The 24892-nt window shown below is 45.7% G+C and overlaps 1 protein-coding gene across 1 annotated transcript in view; it reads right to left on the reverse strand.

The window, feature by feature from the left end:
* Positions 1–4052: 4052 nt before the first annotated feature.
* LOC124027649 (pecanex-like protein 1) overlaps positions 4053–24892 on the reverse strand; it is a gene marked incomplete at its 3' end in the record, with an annotated part of 39066 nt that continues 18226 nt past the window's right edge. Inside the window, 8 exon segments of the mRNA XM_046340011.1 lie at positions 4053–4121; positions 4123–4151; positions 5387–5617; positions 6142–6395; positions 7544–7759; positions 12977–13035; positions 13290–13419; positions 13707–13815. Of these exon segments, the coding sequence (XP_046195967.1) occupies positions 4053–4121; positions 4123–4151; positions 5387–5617; positions 6142–6395; positions 7544–7759; positions 12977–13035; positions 13290–13419; positions 13707–13815 (1097 nt within the window).

Below are 24892 nucleotides of genomic sequence, written 5' to 3' on the forward strand. Positions count from 1 at the left end.
AGCCCCATACTATTGTAGAGGAGTGGCGAGGACAGGAAGCCCCATACTATTGTAGAGGAGTGGCTGGGACAGGAAGCCCCATACTATTGTAGAGGAGTGGCTGGGACAGGGAAGCCCCATACTATTGTAGAGGAGTGGCTGGGACAGGGAAGCCCCATACTATTGTAGAGGAGTGGCTGGGACAGGGAAGGCCCATACTATTGTAGAGGAGTGGCTGGGACAGACAAGCCCCATACTATTGTAGAGGAGTGGCTGGGACAGGGAAGCCCCATACTATTGTAGAGGAGTGGCGAGGACAGGGAAGGCCCATACTATTGTAGAGGAGTGGCTGGGACAGGGAAGCCCCATACTATTGTAGAGGAGTGGGGAGGACAGGGAAGGCCCATACTATTGTAGAGGAGTGGCTGGGACAGGGAAGCCCCATACTATTGTAGAGGAGTGGCGAGGACAGGGAAGGCCCATACTATTGTAGAGGAGTGGCGAGGACAGGGAAGCCCCATACTATTGTAGAGGAGTGGCGAGGACAGGGAAGCCCCATACTATTGTAGAGGAGTGGCGAGGACAGGGAAGCCCCATACTATTGTAGAGGAGTGGCTGGGACAGGGAAGCCCCATACTATTGTGAGGTGGCGAGGACAGGAAGGCCCATACTATTGTAGAGGAGTGGCGAGACAGGGAAGCCCCATACTATTGTAGAGGGAGTGGCGAGGACAGGGAAGCCCCATACTGTGTAGAGGAGTGGCGAGACAGGGAAGCCCCATACTATTGTAGAGGAGTGGCTGGGACAGGGAAGCCCCATACTATTGTAGAGGAGTGGCGAGGACAGGGAAGCCCCATACTATTGTAGAGGAGTGGCTGGGACAGGGAAGCCCCATACTATTGTAGAGGAGTGGCGAGGACAGGGAAGCCCCATACTATTGTAGAGGAGTGGCGAGGACAGGGAAGGCCCATACTATTGTAGAGGAGTGGCGAGGACAGGGAAGGCCCATACTATTGTAGAGGAGTGGCGAGGACAGGGAAGCCCCATACTATTGTAGAGGAGTGGCTGGGACAGGGAAGCCCCATACTATTGTAGAGGAGTGGCGAGGACAGGGAAGGCCCATACTATTGTAGAGGAGTGGCGTGGACAGGGAAGCCCCATACTATTGTAGAGGAGTGGCGAGGACAGGGAAGCCCCATACTATTGTAGAGGAGTGGCGAGGACAGGGAAGCCCCATACTATTGTAGAGGAGTGGCGAGGACAGGGAAGCACCATACTATTGTAGAGGAGTGGCTGGGACAGGGAAGCACCATACTATTGTGGAGGAGTGGCTGGGACAGGGAAGCCCCATACTATTGTGGAGGAGTGGCGAGGACAGGGAAGCCCCATACTATTGTGGAGGAGTGGCGAGGACAGGGAAGACCCATACTATTGTAGAGGAGTGGCTGGGACAGGGAAGCCCCATACTATTGTAGAGGAGTGGCTGGGACAGGAAGGCCCATACTATTGTAGAGGAGTGGCGAGGACAGGAAGCCCCATACTATTGTAGAGGAGTGGCGAGGACAGGGAAGCACCATACTATTGTAGAGGAGTGGCTGGGACAGGGAAGCACCATACTATTGTAGAGGAGTGGCTGGGACAGGAAGCACCATACTATTGTAGAGGAGTGGCTGGGACAGGAAGGCCCATACTATTGTAGAGGAGTGGCGAGGACAGGAAGCCCCATACTATTGTAGAGGAGTGGCGAGGACAGGAAGCACCATACTATTGTAGAGGAGTGGCTGGGACAGGGAAGCACCATACTATTGTAGAGGAGTGGCTGGGACAGGAAGCACCATACTATTGTGGAGGAGTGGCTGGGACAGGAAGCCCCATACTATTGTGGAGGAGTGGCGAGGACAGGAAGCCCCATACTATTGTGGAGGAGTGGCGAGGACAGGGAAGACCCATACTATTGTAGAGGAGTGGCTGGGACAGGGAAGCCCCATACTATTGTAGAGGAGCTGGGACAGGGAAGGCCCATACTATTGTAGAGGAGTGGCGAGGACAGGAAGCCCCATACTATTGTAGAGGAGTGGCGAGGACAGGAAGCACCATACTATTGTAGAGGAGTGGCTGGGACAGGGAAGCACCATACTATTGTAGAGGAGTGGCTGGGACAGGGAAGCACCATACTATTGTAGAGGAGTGGCGAGGACAGGGAAGCCCCATACTATTGTAGAGGAGTGGCGAGGACAGGGAAGCCCCATACTATTGTAGAGGAGTGGCGAGGACAGGGAAGCCCCATACTATTGTAGAGGAGTGGCTGGGACAGGGAAGGCCCATACTATTGTAGAGGAGTGGCTGGGACAGGGAAGCCCCATACTATTGTAGAGGAGTGGCGAGGACAGGGAAGCCCCATACTATTGTAGAGGAGTGGCTGGGACAGGGAAGCCCCATACTATTGTAGAGGAGTGGCGAGGACAGGGAAGCCCCATACTATTGTAGAGGAGTGGCTGGGACAGGGAAGCCCCATACTATTGTAGAGGAGTGGCTGGGACAGGGAAGGCCCATACTATTGTAGAGGAGTGGCGAGGACAGGGAAGCCCCATACTATTGTAGAGGAGTGGCGAGGACAGGGAAGCACCATACTATTGTAGAGGAGTGGCTGGGACAGGGAAGCACCATACTATTGTAGAGGAGTGGCTGGGACAGGAAGCACCATACTATTGTAGAGGAGTGGCGAGGACAGGAAGCCCCATACTATTGTAGAGGAGTGGCGAGGACAGGGAAGCCCCATACTATTGTAGAGGAGTGGCGAGGACAGGAAGCCCCATACTATTGTAGAGGAGTGGCTGGGACAGGAAGGCCCATACTATTGTAGAGGAGTGGCTGGGACAGGGAAGCCCCATACTATTGTAGAGGAGTGGCTGGGACAGGGAAGCCCCATACTATTGTAGAGGAGTGGCGAGGACAGGGAAGCCCCATACTATTGTAGAGGAGTGGCTGGGACAGGGAAGCCCCATACTATTGTAGAGGAGTGGCGAGGACAGGGAAGCCCCATACTATTGTAGAGGAGTGGCTGGGACAGGGAAGGCCCATACTATTGTAGAGGAGTGGCTGGGACAGGGAAGCCCCATACTATTGTAGAGGAGTGGCTAGGACAGGGAAGCACCATACTATTGTAGAGGAGTGGCGAGGACAGGGAAGCACCATACTATTGTAGAGGAGTGGCGAGGACAGGGAAGCCCCATACTATTTGAAAAGTCATTACATTGCTCAACATTTCTTACCGTTTGTCATAATCAGTTAAAGTAATGAATTTGTTTCCACTTTTCGTTGGACTTTGACTGCGTATTTTACGCCATTTTCTTGAAATGTGAAATTGTTTTTGAAGCCACGCCCATTTTCTGAAGAATTGCATTATGGGCCCTAAAAGCAAGGAAGTAGTGTCCACTGCTTGTATACTTCGTATTTTAGCGAATGTAGTACAACACCTGGGAACTTTTAACATACTATCTATACCATGACCAAAAAAGCATACTAAAAAAAAAGCATGCTCAAATTACATCACAAATATTAGGGTTAGTATGAATATTGGAACACAGCTAATGTTTCAGGAAATCACCAAATGTTTTAGAAAGGTGATAAGCTGAGATACGGATGTATCCCCTTTGTCTGTTACACACTGCAGACTGGTTGCGAAATTACTGACTTCTCTGAAATCCTGGTTGGAAGATTCCCCGAATCAGGAGGGATTTCTGGAAAAGCTGAATTTTGCAACCCTACTCTGACACAGAGAGGGCAGACAGACACAGAGAGGGCAGACAGACACAGAGAGGGGCAGACAGACACAGAGAGGGGCAGACAGACACAGAGAGGGGGCAGACAGACACAGAGAGGGCAGACAGACACAGAGAGGGCAGACAGACACAGAGAGGGGCAGACAGACACAGAGAGGGCAGACAGACACAGAGAGGGGCAGACAGACACAGAGAGGGCAGACAGACACAGAGAGGGCAGACAGACACAGAGAGGGGCAGACAGACACAGAGAGGGGGCAGACAGACACAGAGAGGGGCAGACAGACTCACCTAGACATATGGTGTGCAGCTGTCCCCAGTGCTCTCCTGCCCAGCACACACAGGCGAAACACAGCAACACCAGGAAGAGTCCTTCTCACTGTCCAGAGGCTGCCAAGGAGATGAGAATAGAAGGACAGATGGTTAGATTAGAGAGGAGGGATGGTTAGATCAGAGAGGAGGGATGGTTAGATCAGAGAGGAGGGATGGTTAGATCAGAGAGGAGGGATGGTTAGATCAGAGAGGAGGGATGGTTAGATTAGAGAGGAGGGATGGTTAGATTAGAGAGGAGGGGTGGTTAGATTAGAGAGGAGGGGTGGTTAGATTAGAGAGGAGGGATGGTTAGATTAGAGAGGAGGGATGGTTAGATTAGAGAGGAGGGATGGTTAGATTAGAGGAGGAGAGGGGGATGGTTAGTTAGATGGTTAGATCAGAGGAGGGATGGTTAGATCAGAGGAGGGGTGGTTAGATTAGAGAGGAGAATTGGTTAGATTAGAGGGAGGGGTGGTTAGATCAGAGAGGAGGGGTGGTTAGATCAGAGAGGAGGGATGGTTAGATCAGAGAGGAGGGATGGTTAGATCAGAGAGGAGGGATGGTTAGATTAGAGAGGAGGGGTGGTTAGATTAGAGAGGAGGGGTGGTTAGATTAGAGAGGAGGGGTGGTTAGATTAGAGAGGAGGGGTGGTTAGATTAGAGAGGAGGGATGGTTAGATTAGAGAGGAGGGATGGTTAGATCAGAGAGGAGGGATGGTTAGATCAGAGAGGAGGGATGGTTAGATCAGAGAGGAGGGGTGGTTAGATTAGAGAGGAGGGGTGGTTAGATTAGAGAGGAGGGGTGGTTAGATTAGAGAGGAGGGATGGTTAGATCAGAGAGGAGGGATGGTTAGATCAGAGAGGAGGGATGGTTAGATCAGAGAGGAGGGTGGTTAGATTAGAGAGGAGGGATGGTTAGATTAGAGAGGAGGGGTGGTTAGATTAGAGAGGAGGGTGGTTAGATTAGAGAGGAGGGTGGTTAGATTAGAGAGGAGGGGTGGTTAGATTAGAGAGGAGGGGTGGTTAGATTAGAGAGGAGGGATGGTTAGATTAGAGAGGAGGGATGGTTAGATCAGAGAGGAGGGATGGTTAGATCAGAGAGGAGGGATGGTTAGATCAGAGGAGGGGTGGTTAGATTAGAGAGGAGGGGTGGTTAGATTAGAGAGGAGGGGTGGTTAGATCAGAGAGGAGGGATGGTTAGATCAGAGAGGAGGGATGGTTAGATCAGAGAGGAGGGATGGTTAGATCAGAGAGGAGGGATGGTTAGAGGGAGGGACGTGTCGAAATATTTCTGAATAAAGTGCCGGTTCTTACCTTGGCCCGCCGAGAGTTACAATACTGGATCCAGCCCAAGTAGACCTGGCAGAAGGAGTCCCTGGAGATGCCAGCCAGGCGGTGGTCGTAGTCTTGGTCTATGTTGGGGTTAAAGGTCGGGTCCAGGTCCACGTAGTTCCTCTCTCCACAGGCCTTCAGCCCCTCCCTCATCGTCTCATTGGCCAGCCACTCCTCCAGCTTGGTAGAGGCTATTACGTAGTATATGATCCCCTGGAGAGAGGAAGTAGGTGGAGAGGAAGGAGATGGGGAGAGGAAGGAGATGAGGAGAGGAAGGAGATGGGGAGAGGAAGGATGTGGGGAGAGGAAGGATGTGGGGAGAGGAAGGAGATGGGGAGAGGAAGGATGTGGGGAGAGGAAGGAGATGGGGAGAGGAAGGAGATGGGGAGAGGAAGGAGATGGGGAGAGGAAGGAGATGGGGAGAGGAAGTAGGGAGAGAGGAAGTAGGGAGAGAGGAAGTAGGGAGAGAGGAAGTAGGGAGAGAGGAAGTAGGGAGAGAGGAAGTAGGGAGAGAGGAAGTAGGGAGTGAGGAAGTAGGGAGTGAGGAAGTAGGGAGTGAGGAAGTAGGGAGTGAGGAAGTAGGGAGTGAGGACAAGTTTAGGAGTTTAGTACAGTAGGAGATTGCATAATAACACCAGATTCGAACCGATAACCTCTCCAGTTTACCTCCAAGCAACCCGCTACGCCAGTGTAGAATAGCTGCAAACAGCAGACTAACAGCCGGGCCTCCCACTCACCTTGACGTAGTAAGTAGTCAGGATGCGTCGGAGGTCAAACACCTGGAGCATGGAGGCAGCGCTGTTGTCTGTGATGCTGTAGCCCTCCAGGACGTACTTGGTGACCAGCACCTCCCAGGCCAGCCAGCGCTGTCCGAAGGCCGCGTTGAAGGAAAGGACATGTGGAAGGTGACCTGGCTCACAGCAGCAGCAGCTCTCGTCCTCCTCCACCCCCTCCGTGATGGCCTCCACCTCCCTCTGCTGGCAGTACGTACCTGGGGGGAGGGGGGGGGCAGGACAACTTCAGAAACATGCTATAATGCTTCATAAACTCTATAACCTAACAATGACAGGACAGCTTCAGAAACATGCTATAATGCTTCATAAACTATAACCTAACCCTAACAATGACAGGACAGCTTCAGAAACATGCTATAATGCTTCATAAACTCTATAACCTAACAATGACAGGACAGCTTCAGAAACATGCTATAATGCTTCATAAACTATAACCTAACCCTAACAATGACAGGACAGCTTCAGAAACATGCTATAATGCTTCATAAACTCTATAACCTAACAATGACAGGACAGCTTCAGAAACATGCTATAATGCTTCATAAACCCTATAACCTAACCCTAACAATGACAGGACAGCTTCAGAAACATGCTATAATGCTTCATAAACTCTATAACCTAACAATGACAGGACAGCTTCAGAAACATGCTATAATGCTTCATAAACTCTATAACCTAACAATGACAGGACAGCTTCAGAAACATGCTATAATGCTTCATAAACTCTATAACCTAACCCTAACAATGACAGGACAGCTTCAGAAACATGCTATAATGCTTCATAAACTCTATAACCTAACCCTAACAATGACAGGACAGCTTCAGAAACATGCTATAATGCTTCATAAACTCTATAACCTAACCCTAACAAATGACAGGACAAGCTTCAGAAAAATCTCGTGAACACTATGATTTAACCGTAAAGGGCCGTTATTCTGACTGGAGATCTGCAGGGTGAACTCAGAAGGCGACCGTTGACAATCAACCAACGATTGAAGAAATCAGGCAGAATTGTACTCGTTTCATATCAAGTCAAATCAGGCTCTGAGAGAATTGTAAGAAACCCTCTTCACATGGCGATAGAAAGTTTAGCCACTTCCACAACACCCTGTCTTATTGTCATATTTCTTCTTCAAGACCGCGTCAGAAATAAATCTGTCCTTTCTTCCGTAAACACTTCCATGACTGTGGGAACTCCGTCAAGGCCAAGCCTACACCACTCCAATGCTTTTAAACGTGTGGGGAGTAGGGAACGAGTGCACACTTCAGGAGGAAGGAGAGCTACTTAGCTAGCAAGTTGAGTTTATTTTGTTTCGACTCCATCCCTCCCTCCTTCCTTCCTGACCTCTGAACTCCAGTCCTCGGAGCTGGAAGGTGACCAGTCCATTGCCGATCTCCACCAGGTGAACCAGAGCGTTGAGGTAGTCTGAAGCCAGGATGAAACAGTCTCCTGTGGTGTAGTTCCCCCAGCGGCCCAGCAACAGGTCTCCACAGAGGCTGTGCTGCAGGGAGCGCGTCAGGTGCTCATAGAATATAGAGTTCAGGTTGTTGTCGTCAGAACCTGAGGAAGGAAAGGAGAAATTAACTTCAACAAGATGGGGGGGGAAAATAATTGCTAACTGTTTCTACAAAAGCGGGGGGGTTTTTTTCAACCAAAATATATGAATCGTGTAGCAAACTGAAGGTGAGAAAATCTGCAAATGCTGATAGGAGTACTTTTGGTAATACTCTAGATTAGAGTATTAGATTAGTGATTAGAGTAATATATTAGAGTATTAGATTAGAGATTAGAGATTAGAGTATTAGATTAGTGATTAGAGTAATATATTAGAGTATTAGAATAGTGATTAGAGATTAGAGTATTAGATTAGTGATTAGAGTAATATATTAGAGTATTAGATTAGAGATTAGAGTATTAGATTAGTGATTAGAGTAATATATTAGAGTATTAGATTAGTGATTAGAGTAATATATTAGAGTATTAGAATAGAGATTAGAGATTAGAGTAATATATTAGAGTATTAGATTAGTGATTAGAGTAATATATTAGAGTATTAGAATAGAGATTAGAGATTAGAGTATTAGATTAGTGATTAGAGTAATATATTAGAGTATTAGAATAGAGATTAGAGTAATATATTAGAGTATTAGATTAGTGATTAGAGTAATATATTAGAGTATTAGAATAGAGATTAGAGATTAGAGTATTAGATTAGAGATTAGAGTAATATATTAGAGTATTAGAATAGAGATTAGAGATTAGAGTATTAGATTAGAGATTAGAGTAATATATTAGAGTATTAGAATAGAGATTAGAGATTAGAGTATTAGATTAGTGATTAGAGTAATATATTAGAGTATTAGAATAGAGATTAGAGATTAGAGTATTAGATTAGTGATTAGAGTAATATATTAGAGTATTAGAATAGAGATTAGAGATTAGAGTATTAGATTAGTGATTAGAGTAATATATTAGAGTATTAGAATAGAGATTAGAGTAATATATTAGAGTATTAGATTAGTGATTAGAGTAATATATTAGAGTATTAGAATAGAGATTAGAGATTAGAGTAATATATTAGAGTATTAGATTAGTGATTAGAGTAATATATTAGAGTATTAGAATAGAGATTAGAGTATTAGATTAGTGATTAGAGTAATATATTAGAGTATTAGAATAGAGATTAGAGTAATATATTAGAGTATTAGATTAGTGATTAGAGTAATATATTAGAGTATTAGAATAGAGATTAGAGATTAGAGTAATATATTAGAGTATTAGATTAGTGATTAGAGTAATATATTAGAGTATTAGAATAGAGATTAGAGTAATATATTAGAGTATTAGATTAGTGATTAGAGTAATATATTAGAGTATTAGAATAGAGATTAGAGATTAGAGTAATATATTAGAGTATTAGATTAGTGATTAGAGTAATATATTAGAGTATTAGAATAGAGATTAGAGATTAGAGTATTAGATTAGTGATTAGAGTAATATATTAGAGTATTAGAATAGAGATTAGAGATTAGAGTATTAGATTAGTGATTAGAGTAATATATTAGAGTATTAGAATAGAGATTAGAGTAATATATTAGAGTATTAGATTAGTGATTAGAGTAATATATTAGAGTATTAGAATAGAGATTAGAGATTAGAGTATTAGATTAGAGATTAGAGTAATATATTAGAGTATTAGAATAGAGATTAGAGATTAGAGTATTAGATTAGAGATTAGAGTAATATATTAGAGTATTAGAATAGAGATTAGAGATTAGAGTATTAGATTAGTGATTAGAGTAATATATTAGAGTATTAGAATAGAGATTAGAGATTAGAGTATTAGATTAGTGATTAGAGTAATATATTAGAGTATTAGAATAGAGATTAGAGATTAGAGTATTAGATTAGTGATTAGAGTAATATATTAGAGTATTAGAATAGAGATTAGAGTAATATATTAGAGTATTAGATTAGTGATTAGAGTAATATATTAGAGTATTAGAATAGAGATTAGAGATTAGAGTAATATATTAGAGTATTAGATTAGTGATTAGAGTAATATATTAGAGTATTAGAATAGAGATTAGAGATTAGAGTATTAGATTAGTGATTAGAGTAATATATTAGAGTATTAGAATAGAGATTAGAGTAATATATTAGAGTATTAGATTAGTGATTAGAGTAATATATTAGAGTATTAGAATAGAGATTAGAGATTAGAGTATTAGATTAGTGATTAGAGTAATATATTAGAGTATTAGAATAGAGATTAGAGTAATATATTAGAGTATTAGATTAGTGATTAGAGTAATATATTAGAGTATTAGAATAGAGATTAGAGATTAGAGTATTAGATTAGAGATTAGAGTAATATATTAGAGTATTAGAATAGAGATTAGAGATTAGAGTATTAGATTAGAGATTAGAGTAATATATTAGAGTATTAGAATAGAGATTAGAGATTAGAGTATTAGATTAGTGATTAGAGTAATATATTAGAGTATTAGAATAGAGATTAGAGTAATATATTAGAGTATTAGATTAGTGATTAGAGTAATATATTAGAGTATTAGAATAGAGATTAGAGATTAGAGTATTAGATTAGAGATTAGAGTAATATATTAGAGTATTAGAATAGAGATTAGAGATTAGAGTATTAGATTAGAGATTAGAGTAATATATTAGAGTATTAGAATAGAGATTAGAGATTAGAGTATTAGAGATCAGAGAATCAGATTAGAGATTTAGATAGAGATTTAGATTAGAGAAATAGATTATAGATTCGAGTATTAGATATTTAGATTAGAGAAATAGATTATAGATTCGAGTATTAGATATTAGAGAATTAGATTATAGATTAGAGTATTAGATATTTAGATTAGAGAAATAGATTATAGATTCGAGTATTAGATATTAGAGAATTAGATTAGAGAAATAGATTCGAGATTTAGATTAGAGTATTACATTAGAGATTGGAGTATTATATTAAGATTAGATTAAGATTAGAGTAATAGATTCGAGATTATAGATTTAGATTAGAAATCAGAGAATTAGATCAGAGTATTAGATTAGATAGAGAATAATATTAGAGATTTGAGTAATAGATTAGAGTATTAGAGTATTAGAGTATTAGAGTAATATATTAGAGATTTAAATTAGAGTAATAGATGAGAGTATTATATAACAGATTAGAGTAATACCAGTTGATAGATTAGACGAGAAGATCCCACCTAGCTATCTGAATATACTAACTACTGTGATATGTGGTTGTCCCACCTAGCTATCTGAATATACTAACTACTGTGATATGTGGTTGTCTCACCTAGCTATCTGAATATACTAACTACTGTGATATGTGGTTGTCTCACCTAGCTATCTGACGATAAATATACTAACTACTGTGATATGTGGTTGTCTCACCTAGCTATCTGAATATACTAACTACTGTGATATGTGGTTGTCTCACCTAGCTATCTGACGATAAATATACTAACTACTGTGATATGTGGTTGTCCCACCTAGCTATCTGAATATACTAACTACTGTGATATGTGGTTGTCTCACCTAGCTATCTGACGATAAATATACTAACTACTGTGATATGTGGTTGTCCCACCTAGCTATCTGAATATACTAACTACTGTGATATGTGGTTGTCCCACCTAGCCATCTGAATATACTAACTACTGTGATATGTGGTTGTCTCACCTAGCTATCTGACGATAAATATACTAACTACTGTGATATGTGGTTGTCTCACCTAGCTATCTGAATATACTAACTACTGTGATATGTGGTTGTCTCACCTAGCTATCTGACGATAAATATACTAACTACTGTGATATGTGGTTGTCCCACCTAGCTATCTGAATATACTAACTACTGTGATATGTGGTTGTCTCACCTAGCTATCTGAATATACTAACTACTGTGATATGTGGTTGTCTCACCTAGCTATCTGACGATAAATATACTAACTACTGTGATATGTGGTTGTCTCACCTAGCTATCTGAATATACTAACTACTGTGATATGTGGTTGTCTCACCTAGCTATCTGACGATAAATATACTAACTACTGTGATATGTGGTTGTCCCACCTAGCTATCTGAATATACTAACTACTGTGATATGTGGTTGTCTCACCTAGCTATCTGAATATACTAACTACTGTGATATGTGGTTGTCTCACCTAGCTATCTGAATATACTAACTACTGTGATATGTGGTTGTCCCACCTAGCTATCTGACGATAAATATACTAACTACTGTGATATGTGGTTGTCCCACCTAGCTATCTGAATATACTAACTACTGTGATATGTGGTTGTCTCACCTAGCTATCTGACGATAAATATACTAACTACTGTGATATGTGGTTGTCCCACCTAGCTATCTGAATATACTAACTACTGTGATATGTGGTTGTCCCACCTAGCCATCTGAATATACTAACTACTGTGATATGTGGTTGTCTCACCTAGCTATCTGACGATAAATATACTAACTACTGTGATATGTGGTTGTCCCACCTAGCTATCTGAATATACTAACTACTGTGATATGTGGTTGTCTCACCTAGCTATCTGAATATACTAACTACTGTGATATGTGGTTGTCCCACCTAGCTATCTGAATATACTAACTACTGTGATATGTGGTTGTCTCACCTAGCTATCTGAATATACTAACTACTGTGATATGTGGTTGTCCCACCTAGCTATCTGAATATACTAACTACTGTGATATGTGGTTGTCCACCTAGCTATCTGAATATACTAACTACTGTGATATGTGGTTGTCTCACCTAGCTATCTGAATATACTAACTACTGTGATATGTGGTTGTCTCACCTAGCGATCTGAATATACTAACTACTGTGATATGTGGTTGTCTCACCTAGCTATCTGAATATACTAACTACTGTGATATGTGGTTGTCCCACCTAGCTATCTGAATATACTAACTACTGTGATATGTGGTTGTCTCACCTAGCTATCTGAATATACAAACTACTGTGATATGTGGTTGTCTCACCTAGCTATCTGACGATAAATATACTAACTACTGTGATATGTGGTTGTCCCACCTAGCTATCTGAATATACTAACTACTGTGATATGTGGTTGTCTCACCTAGCTATCTGAATATACTAACTACTGTGATATGTGGTTGTCTCACCTAGCTATCTGAAGATGAATGAAGTGGATAAGAGAGTCTGATAAATGACTAACATGTCATGTAAATGCCGAGACAGAGAGAGATTCCACCCACCTGGGTTTCTGTCCAGTTGAGAAGCCAGTCTGGTGTTGGAGTGATCCACTCTCTTAGTGCTGAGAACAGATCAATCAGAAATTCACTCTGACTGATACTACCGACACACATCTACCAAGAGGAGTAAAATGACTAGACAGACAGAGACAGAGACAGAGACAGAGACAGAGACAGAGACAGAGACAGAGACAGAGAGAGAGAGAGAGAGAGAGAGAGAGAGAGAGAGAGAGAGAGAGAGAGAGAGAGAGAGAGAGCGACAGAAAAACAGCTTGACAGACAGACAGCGACAGACTAGTATCAGAGAGATCATTACTTGTAGTCTCTCTCCCAGAACTTGACAGGTCTGACGTAGGAGGTGATGAAGATGGCGCTGCCCAGGAAAGGGTTGAGAGGAGTAGAGAGGACAGCCGACACTACAGCCTGAACAAACAGCATGGCAGAGTCTGGGAGAGAGTGGGGCGTCAAGGAGATTTACACACCTCACAAAACCTTAAAAAGATAAATCCGAGACACGGCAAGTCCTACTCTCAGCTAAATTAACATCTATTCTATATTCAGGACATGATCAACATGAGAAGTAGTAGAAATCACGTGAGAGGTCCATCTAACCACAGTAAATAGTCTTGCCAGTAGAGATCACGTGGGAGGTCCATCTGACCACGTAAATAGTCTTGACAGTAGAAATCACGTGAGAGGTCCATCTAACCACAGTAAAAAACACAAAGGATACGAGGCACAGCGAAGGGCTGGGCGAAGGCGTGAAAGGCCGACCCCCAGGTGATCTGCCAGGGGGCGATGTAGGTGTAGATAAAACACAGCTTGTAGAACAGCTCCCAGAGCTACACAACAGGAGAGAGACAGAGAGAGAGACAGAGAGAGAGACAGAGAGAGAGACAGAGAGAGAGACAGAGAGAGAGACAGAGAGAGAGACAGAGAGAGAGACAGAGAGAGAGACAGAGAGAGAGACAGAGAGAGAGACAGAGAGAGAGACAGAGAGAGAGAGAGCCAGAGACAGAGAGAGAGAGAGCCAGAGACAGAGAGCCAGAGAGCCAGAGAGCCAGAGAGCCAGAGAGAGAGAGAGAGAGAGAGAGAGAGAGAGAGAGAGAGAGAGAGAGAGAGAGAGAGAGAGAGAGAGAGAGAGAGAGAGAGAGAGAGAGAGGGAAAGAGAGAGAGGAGTTATTATTATTAGACTTCATATGTACTACACAAAACACTTATATTTGACCTTCCTTACATTTACAGTGATGGGGGAAAAAAGTATTTGATCCCCTTGAGGATTTTGTACGTAAGTCTACCATTAAAATTATAGACAGATCATTTCTTTGTCAGCGGGCAACATACAAAATCAGCAAAGGGGGATCAAATATTTTTCTCCCCTGCAATATTTAGCCAGCCATCTTATTTTCCTATGTGGGTAGGAAGAGGTAGGAAACATACTCTGGTCAGATTTTCTATATTTTAATCCTTATATTATATCTTAAAGAACAGGGCTGTGTTTCATTCTGGCAAGATGCTTCCTTCGTTAACTCACCCTCCGACTGGCTCCACCCAGTTACCTGCAGTAATGCCGGTCTCTACCCAGTTACCTGCAGTAATGCCGGTCTCTACCCAGTTACCTGCAGTAATGCCGGTCTCTACCCAGTTACCTGCAGTAATGCCGGTCTCTACCCAGTTACCTGCAGTAATGCCGGTCTCTACCCAGTTACCTGCAGTAATGCCGGTCTCTACCCAGTTACCTGCAGTAATGCCGGTCTCTACCCAGTTACCTGCAGTAATGCCGGTCTCTACCCAGTTACCTGCAGTAATGCTTGCACAAAATCCAATCCCATCAAATGTACGAAGGGGAGTAAAAGAGGGCAGAAGGAACATCTTCATGGAATTAAGCACAGTACTTGAGTCAGCGGGAATCGAACCCATGACCCTTGGTGTTGAAAGTGCTCCATGCTGAACCAGTGGTACCGAACCACACTGGGCCAGAGGTACCAAACCACACTGGGCCAGAGGTACCGAACCATACTGGGCCAGAGGTACCAAACCACACTGGGCCAGAGGTACCAAACCACACTGGGCCAGAGGTACCAAACCACACTGGGCCAGAGGTACCAAACCATACTGGGCCAGAGGTACCGAACCATACTGGGCCAGAGGTACCGAACCATACTGGGCCAGAGGTACCAAACCATACTGGGCCAGAGGTACCGAACCACACTGGGCCAGAGGTACCGAACCACACTGGGCCAGAGGTACCGAACCATACTGGGCCAGAGGTACCGAACCATACTGGGCCAGAGGTACCGAACCATACTGGGCCAGAGGTACCGAACCATACTGGGCCAGAGGTACCGAACCATACTGGGCCAGAGGTACCGAACCATACTGGGCCAGAGGTACCGAACCATACTGGGCCAGAGGTACCAAACCATACTGGGCCAGAGGTACCAAACCATACTGGGCCAGAGGTACCAAACCATACTGGGCCAGAGGTACCAAACGATACTGGGCCAGAGGTACCAAACCATACTGGGCCAGAGGTACCAAACCATACTGGGCCAGAGGTACCAAACCATACTGGGCCAGAGGTACCAAACCATACTGGGCCAGAGGTACCAAACCATACTGGGCCAGAGGTACCAAACCATACTGGGCCAGAGGTACCAAACCATACTGGGACAGCCAAGCAGAACCAGCGTAACTGAACAGGCCAACTGAGCTCGTCTGATGCTTTAAGCACAGATATACAAAATGAAGACACAGAAATTACTAAAGAGGGAGCCAGAGATCAATATACCCCGACCAGCAGAAAAAAAACCTTGTTCCCTCCTCTTCTTCCTCCTGCTGCTGCAGGCCTTCGCAGATTCTGCCATTTTGTTTCTGACGTTGCCAGTAACAGGCTACACCAGCGGTCAGCAACCTTTTCCATTTGGAGTGCCAAGTCATCCTACCATTCCATTTGGGGTGCCAAGTTATCCTACCATTCCATTTGGGGTGCCAAGTTATCCTACCATTTCATTTGGAGTGCCAAGTTATCCTACCATTTCATTTGGAGTGCCAAGTTATCCTACCATTCCATTTGGGGTGCCAAGTTATCCTACCATTTCTACTGATCCATTTGGGGTGCCAAGTTATCCTACCATTTCTACTGATCCATTTGGAGTGCCAAGTTTTCCTACCATTTCTACTGTTCCATTTGGAGTGCCAAGTTATCCTACCATTTCATTTGGAGTGCCAAGTTATCCTACCATTTCTACTGATCCATTTGGGGTGCCAAGTTATCCTACCATTTCTACTGATCCATTTGTTGTGCCAAGTTATCCTACCATTTCATTTGGAGTGCCAAGTCATCCTACCATTTCTACTGATCCATTTGGAGTGCCAAGTTATCCTACAATTTCATCTGGAGTGCCAAGTCATCCTACCATTTCATTTGGAGTGCCAAGTCATCCTACCATTTCTACTGATCCATTTGGAGTGCCAAGTTATCCTACCATTTCATTTGGAGTGCCAAGTTATCCTACCATTTCATCTGGAGTGCCAAGTCATCCTACCATTTCTACTGATCCATTTGGAGTGCCAAGTCATCCTACCATTTCTACTGATCCATTTGGAGTGCCAAGTCATCCTACCATTTCTACTGTTCCATATGGGGTGCCAAGGTATCCTACCATTTCTACTGCCAAGTTATCCTACCATTTCTACTGTTCCATTTGGAGTGCCAAGTTATCCTACCATTTCTACTGATCCATTTGGAGTGCCAAGTCATCCTACCATTTCTACTGATCCATTTGGTGTGCCAAGTTATCCTACCATTTCATTTGGAGTGCCAAGTCATCCTACCATTTCTACTGTTCCATTTGGAGTGCCAAGTCATCCTACCATTTCTACTGTTCCATTTGGAGTGCAAAGTCATCCTACCATTTCTACTAATCCATTTGGAGTGCCAAGTCATCCTACCATTTCTACTGATCCATTTGGAGTGCCAAGTCATCCTACCATTTCTACTGATCCATTTGTGGTGCCAAGTTATCCTACCATTTCATTTGGAGTGCCAAGTTATCCTACCATTTCTACTGATCCATTTGGAGTGCCAAGTCATCCTACCATTTCTACTGATCCATTTGGTGTGCCAAGTTATCCTACCATTTCATTTGGAGTGCCAAGTTATCCTACTATTTCTACTAATCCATTTGGGGTGTCAAGTTATCCTACCATTTCTACTGATCCATTTGGTGTGCCAAGTTATCCTACCATTTTATTTGGAGTGCCAAGTTATCCTACCATTTCATTTAGAGTGCCAAGTTATCCTACCATTTCATCTGGAGTGCCAAGTTATCCTACCATTTCTACTGATCCATTTGGTGTGCCAAGTTATCCTACCATTTCATTTGGAGTGCCAAGTTATCCTACCATTTCATCTGGAGTGCCAAGTTATCCTACCATTTCATCTGGAGTGCCAAGTTATCCTACCATTTCATCTGGAGTGCCAAGTTATCCTACCATTTCATTTGGAGTGCCAAGTCATCCTACCATTTCTACTGTTCCATTTGGAGTGCCAAGTTATCCTACCATTTCATTTGGAGTGCCAAGTTATCCTACCATTTCATTTAGAGTGCCAAGTTATCCTACCATTTCATTTGGAGTGCCAAGTTATCCTACCATTTCATTTGGAGTGCCAAGTTATCCTACCATTTTATTTGGAGTGCCAAGTTATCCTACCATTTCATTTAGAGTGCCAAGTTATCCTACCATTTCATCTGGAGTGCCAAGTTATCCTACCATTTCATCTGGAGTGCCAAGTTATCCTACCATTTCATTTGGAGTGCCAAGTCATCCTACCATTTCTACTGTTCCATTTGGAGTGCCAAGTTATCCTACCATTTCATTTGGAGTGCCAAGTCATCCTACCAGTTCTACTGATCTGCGTGTCAGTAATGATTTTCATCTGCACATTGTCGTGGAACAGTTATCGAATTTATAATAAAGGTCTTCATATGTCAAAATCAATGTCATGTGGTTAATCAATATTAAATCAAAATGATATGAATCTAAAAGTATCTTCCATTACCAACTATGTAAAAATAGTCTACATAAAAGCCAACAAATCAACAAATAAAAATATTGCAGACTGCAGGTAGACAATCTCCTGCTGAAAATAATGATCCTATAAATCACATTGGCTACACATGGCCTGTCTGGAAGGAACTGGAAACATTGTATCAACTATCAACCTAGTCCAGCCAAAGCTCATGCTAGAAAACTGGAAACATTGTATCAACTATCAACCTAGTCCAGTCAAAGCTCATGCTAGAAAACTGGAAACATTGTATCAACTATCAACCTAGTCCAGCCAAAGCTCATGCTAGAAAACTGGAAACATTGTATCAACTATCAACCTAGTCCAGCCAAAGCTCATGCTAGAAAACTGGAAACATTGTATCAACTATCAACCTAGTCCAGTCAAAGCTCATGCTAGAAAACTGGAAACATTGTATCAACTATCAACCTAGTCCAGTCAAAGCTCATGCTAGAAAACTGGAAACATTGTATCAACTATCAACCTAGTCCAGTCAAAGCTCATGCTAGAAAACTGGAAACATTGTATCAACTATCAACCTAGTCCAGCCAAAGCTCATGCTAGAAAACTGGAAACATTGTATCAACTATCAACCTAGTTCAGCCAAAGCTCATGCTAGAAAACTAGAAACATTGTATCAACTATCAACCTAGTCCAGTCAAAGCTCATGCTAGAAAACTGGAAACATTGTATCAACTATCAACCTAGTCCAGTCAAAGCTCATGCTAGAAAACTGGAAACATTGTATCAACCTAGTCCGGCCAAAGCTCATGCTAGAAAACTGGAAACATTGTATCAACTATCAACCTAGTCCAGCCAAAGCTCATGCTAGAAAACTGGAAACATTGTATCAACTATCAACCTAGTCCAGTCAAAGCTCATGCTAGAAAACTGGAAACATTGTATCAACTATCAACCTAGTCCAGTCAAAGCTCATGCTAGAAAACTGGAAACATTGTATCAACTATCAACCTAGTCCAGTCAAAGCTCATGCTAGAAAACTGGAAACATTGTATCAACTATCAACCTAGTCCAGCCAAAGCTCATGCTAGAAAACTGGAAACATTGTATCAACTATCAACCTAGTTCAGCCAAAGCTCATGCTAGAAAACTAGAAACATTGTATCAACTATCAACCTAGTCCAGTCAAAGCTCATGCTAGAAAACTGGAAACATTGTATCAACTATCAACCTAGTCCAGTCAAAGCTCATGCTAGAAAACTGGAAACATTGTATCAACTTAGTCCGGCCAAAGCTCATGCTAGAAAACTGGAAACATTGTATCAACTATCAACCTAGTCCAGCCAAAGCTCATGCTAGAAAACTGGAAACATTGTATCAACTATCAACCTAGTTCAGCCAAAGCTCATGCTAGAAAACTAGAAACATTGTATCAACTATCAACCTAGTCCAGTCAAAGCTCATGCTAGAAAACTGGAAACATTGTATCAACTATCAACCTAGTCCAGTCAAAGCTCATGCTAGAAAACTGGAAACATTGTATCAACTATCAACTTAGTCCAGCCAAAGCTCATGCTAGAAAACTGGAAACATTGTATCAACTATCAACTTAGTCCAGCCAAAGCTCATGCTAGAAAACTGGAAACATTGTATCAACTATCAACCTAGTCCAGCCAAAGCTCATGCTAGAAAACTGGAAACATTGTATCAACTATCAACCTAGTTCAGCCAAAGCTCATGCTAGAAAACTGGAAACATTGTATCAACTATCAACCTAGTCCAGTCAAAGCTCATGCTAGAAAACTGGAAACATTGTATCAACTATCAACCTAGTCCAGCCAAAGCTCATGCTAGAAAACTGGAAACATTGTATCAAATGTTCTGAGCCCTCAAGAGTTTCCTGGGCCAGTGAGTTCTGGACAGACAGACACGGCTGTAGGCTATTTGGGCCAGTGAGCTCTGTACAGACAGACACGGCTGTAGGCTATTTGGGCCAGTGAGTTCTGGACAGACAGACACGGCTGTAGGCTATTTGGGCCAGTGAGCTCTGTACAGACAGACACGGCTGTAGGCTATTTGGGCCAGTGAGCTCTGGACAGACAGACACGAGCTCTGGACAGACGGCTGGCTAGGCTAGTGAGCTCTGGACAGGCCAGTGAGCTCTGGACAGACAGACACGGCTGTAGGCTATTTGGGCCAGTGAGCTCTGGACAGACAGACACGGCTGTAGGCTATTTGGGCCAGTGAGCTCTGGACAGACAGACACGGCTGTAGGCTATTTGGGCCAGTGAGCTCTGGACAGACAGACACGGCTGTAGGCTATTTGGGCCAGTGAGCTCTGGACAGACAGACACGGCTGTAGGCTATTTGGGCCAGTGAGCTCTGGACAGACAGACACGGCTGTAGGCTATTTGGGCCAGTGAGCTCTGGACAGACAGACACGGCTGTAGGCTATTTGGGCCAGTGAGCTCTGGACAGACAGACACGGCTGTAGGCTATTTGGGCCAGTGAGCTCTGGACAGACAGACACGGCTGTAGGCTATTTGGGCCAGTGAGCTCTGGACAGACAGACACGGCTGTAGGCTATTTGGGCCAGTGAGCTCTGGACAGACAGACACGGCTGTAGGCTATTTGGGCCAGTGAGCTCTGGACAGACAGACACGGCTGTAGGCTATTTGGGCCAGTGAGCTCTGGACAGACAGACACGGCTGTAGGCTATTTGGGCCAGTGAGCTCTGGACAGACAGACACGGCTGTAGGCTATTTGGGCCAGTGAGCTCTGGACAGACAGACACGGCTGTAGGCTATTTGGGCCAGTGAGCTCTGGACAGACAGACACGGCTGTAGGCTATTTGGGCCAGTGAGCTCTGGACAGACAGACACGGCTGTAGGCTATTTGGGCCAGTGAGCTCTGGACAGACAGACACGGCTGTAGGCTATTTGGGCCAGTGAGCTCTGGACAGACAGACACGGCTGTAGGCTATTTGGGCCAGTGAGCTCTGGACAGACAGACACGGCTGTAGGCTATTTGGGCCAGTGAGCTCTGGACAGACAGACACGGCTGTAGGCTATTTGGGCCAGTGAGCTCTGGACAGACAGACACGGCTGTAGGCTATTTGGGCCAGTGAGCTCTGGACAGACAGACACGGCTGTAGGCTATTTGGGCCAGTGAGCTCTGGACAGACAGACACGGCTGTAGGCTATTTGGGCCAGTGAGCTCTGGACAGACAGACACGGCTGTAGGCTATTTGGGCCAGTGAGCTCTGGACAGACAGACACGGCTGTAGGCTATTTGGGCCAGTGAGCTCTGGACAGACAGACACGGCTGTAGGCTATTTGGGCCAGTGAGCTCTGGACAGACAGACACGGCTGTAGGCTATTTGGGCCAGTGAGCTCTGGACAGACAGACACGGCTGTAGGCTATTTGGGCCAGTGAGCTCTGGACAGACAGACACGGCTGTAGGCTATTTGGGCCAGTGAGCTCTGGACAGACAGACACGGCTGTAGGCTATTTGGGCCAGTGAGCTCTGGACAGACAGACACGGCTGTAGGCTATTTGGGCCAGTGAGCTCTGGACAGACAGACACGGCTGTAGGCTATTTGGGCCAGTGAGCTCTGGACAGACAGACACGGCTGTAGGCTATTTGGGCCAGTGAGCTCTGGACAGACAGACACGGCTGTAGGCTATTTGGGCCAGTGAGCTCTGGACAGACAGACACGGCTGTAGGCTATTAGGGCCAGTGAGCTCTGGACAGACAGACACGGCTGTAGGCTATTAGGGCCAGTGAGCTCTGGACAGACAGACACGGCTGTAGGCTATTTGGGTCAGTGAGCTCTGGACAGACAGACACGGCTGTAGGCTATTTGGGCCAGTGAGCTCTGGACAGACAGACACGGCTGTAGGCTATTTGGGCCAGTGAGCTCTGGACAGACAGACACGGCTGTAGGCTATTTGGGCCAGTGAGCTCTGGACAGACAGACACGGCTGTAGGCTATTTGGGCCAGTGAGCTCTGGACAGACAGACACGGCTGTAGGCTATTTGGGCCAGTGAGCTCTGGACAGACAGACACGGCTGTAGGCTATTTGGGCCAGTGAGCTCTGGACAGACAGACACGGCTGTAGGCTATTTGGGCCAGTGAGCTCTGTACAGACAGACACGGCTGTAGGCTATTTGGGCCAGTGAGCTCTGGACAGACAGACACGGCTGTAGGCTATTTGGGCCAGTGAGCTCTGGACAGACAGACACGGCTGTAGGCTATTTGGGCCAGTGAGCTCTGGACAGACAGACACGGCTGTAGGCTATTTGAGTAGGCCTATTTCATGACATCGTTTCCCCACTTTCATGCTGAGTGGTTATCGAAAGGGAGAGAGCTGGAAATGTTTTTCAAATAGGCCACGTTGGAGGAACTATTGTCACTCTCAATGGATGTAAAAAAACACTTGGTTTACTTGCTGTTTGAGGCGATGAAAAAATGACTTTGAGAAGTTCCCCAGTGATGAGTTAAGACTATCAGAAATACTATCAGATCTCCAAATGGGCACATTTATAGGTCTCCATTTGCACACAGGCCTGGTAGACTAGTGTCCCGACACGGGTAGTCCCGACACGGGTAGACTAGTGTCCCGACACGGGTAGTCCCGACACGGGTAGACTAGTGTCCCGACACGGGTAGACTAGTGTCCCGACACGGGTAGACTAGTGTCCCGACACGGGTAGACTAGTGTCCCGACACGGGTAGACTAGTGTCCCGACACGGGTAGACTAGTGTCCCGACACGGGTAGACTAGTGTCCCGACACGGGTAGACTAGTGTCCCGACACGGGTAGACTAGTGTCCCGACACGGGTAGACTAGTGTCCCGACACGGGTAGACCCGACACGGGTAGACCCGACACGGGTAGTCCCGACACGGGTAGACCCGACACGGGTAGTCCCGACACGGGTAGACTAGCGTCCCGACACGGGTAGACTAGCGTCCCGACACGGGTAGACTAGCGTCCCGACACGGGTAGACTAGCGTCCCGACACGGGTAGACTAGCGTCCCGACACGGGTAGACTAGCGTCCCGACACGGGTAGACTAGCGTCCCGACACGGGTAGACTAGCGTCCCGACACGGGTAGACTAGCGTCCCGACACGGGTAGACTAGCGTCCCGACACGGGTAGACTAGCGTCCCGACACGGGTAGACTAGCGTCCCGACACGGGTAGACTAGCGTCCCGACACGGGTAGACTAGCGTCCCGACACGGGTAGACTAGTGTCCCGACACGGGTAGACACGGGTAGACTAGTGTCCCGACACGGGTAGAGTAGCGTCCCGACACGGGTAGACACGGGTAGACTAGTGTCCCGACACGGGTAGAGTAGCGTCCCGACACGGGTAGACTAGTGTCCCGACACGGGTAGACTAGCGTCCCGACACGGGTAGACTAGCGTCCCGACACGGGTAGACTAGCGTCCCGACACGGGTAGACTAGCGTCCCGACACGGGTAGACTAGCGTCCCGACACGGGTAGACTAGCGTCCCGACACGGGTAGACTAGCGTCCCGACACGGGTAGACTAGCGTCCCGACACGGGTAGACACGGGTAGACTAGTGTCCCGACACGGGTAGACTAGCGTCCCGACACGGGTAGACTAGCGTCCCGACACGGGTAGTCCCGACACGGGTAGACTAGCGTCCCGACACGGGTAGTCCCGACACGGGTAGACTAGCGTCCCGACACGGGTAGTCCCGACACGGGTAGACTAGCGTCCCGACACGGGTAGACTAGCGTCCCGACACGGGTAGTCCCGACACGGGTAGACTAGCGTCCCGACACGGGTAGACTAGCGTCCCGACACGGGTAGACACGGGTAGACTAGTGTCCCGACACGGGTAGACTAGCGTCCCGACACGGGTAGTCCCGACACGGGTAGACTAGCGTCCCGACACGGGTAGACTAGCGTCCCGACACGGGTAGACTAGCGTCCCGACACGGGTAGACTAGCGTCCCGACACGGGTAGACTAGCGTCCCGGGTAGTCCCGACACGGGTAGTCCCGACACGGGTAGTCCCGACACGGGTAGTCCCGACACGGGTAGTCCCGACACGGGTAGACTAGTGTCCCGACACGGGTAGTCCCGCGTCCCGACACGGGTAGTCCCGACACGGGTAGTCCCGACACGGGTAGTCCCGACACGGGTAGTCCCGACACGGGTAGTCCCGACACGGGTAGTCCCGACACGGGTAGTCCCGACACGGGTAGTCCCGACACGGGTAGACTAGTGTCCCGACACGGGTAGACTAGTGTCCCGACACGGGTAGACTAGTCCTACTTCTATATGCGGAATCAGGTGTGTGTCCTTACTCAAGATTGACAGGAGCGCTCCAAACAGCCTAGCCTAGCCTAGGTCGTTCGCTGTACAAACAGCGTGTCCACTCCTACAATGACAACGGTAAGACTGGAATAATAATATACTGAATGAATTAACAGAAATTACCATAACCAAACAAACATTGTAGATTAGAAATGATGGTAACTGTACATTTACTGCTGGTGATACTGATGTGTCATCCCCGCGGCCTCCGCAATGGACTAGTCCACCGAGACAGGCCTCCGCAATGGACTAGTCCACCGAGACAGGCCTCCGCAATGGACTAGTCCACCGAGACAGGCCTCCGCAATGGACTAGTCCACCGAGACAGGCCTCCGCAATGGACTAGTCCACCGAGACAGGCCTCCGCAATGGACTAGTCCACCGAGACAGGCCTCCGCAATGGACTAGTCCACCGAGACAGGCCTCCGCAATGGACTAGTCCACCGAGACAGGCCTCCGCAATGGACTAGTCCACCGAGACAGGCCTCCGCAATGGACTAGTCCACCGAGACAGGCCTCCGCAA

This window comes from Oncorhynchus gorbuscha, unplaced genomic scaffold (genome assembly GCF_021184085.1).
Source record: "Oncorhynchus gorbuscha isolate QuinsamMale2020 ecotype Even-year unplaced genomic scaffold, OgorEven_v1.0 Un_scaffold_3426, whole genome shotgun sequence".
Taxonomy (NCBI): domain Eukaryota; kingdom Metazoa; phylum Chordata; class Actinopteri; order Salmoniformes; family Salmonidae; genus Oncorhynchus; species Oncorhynchus gorbuscha.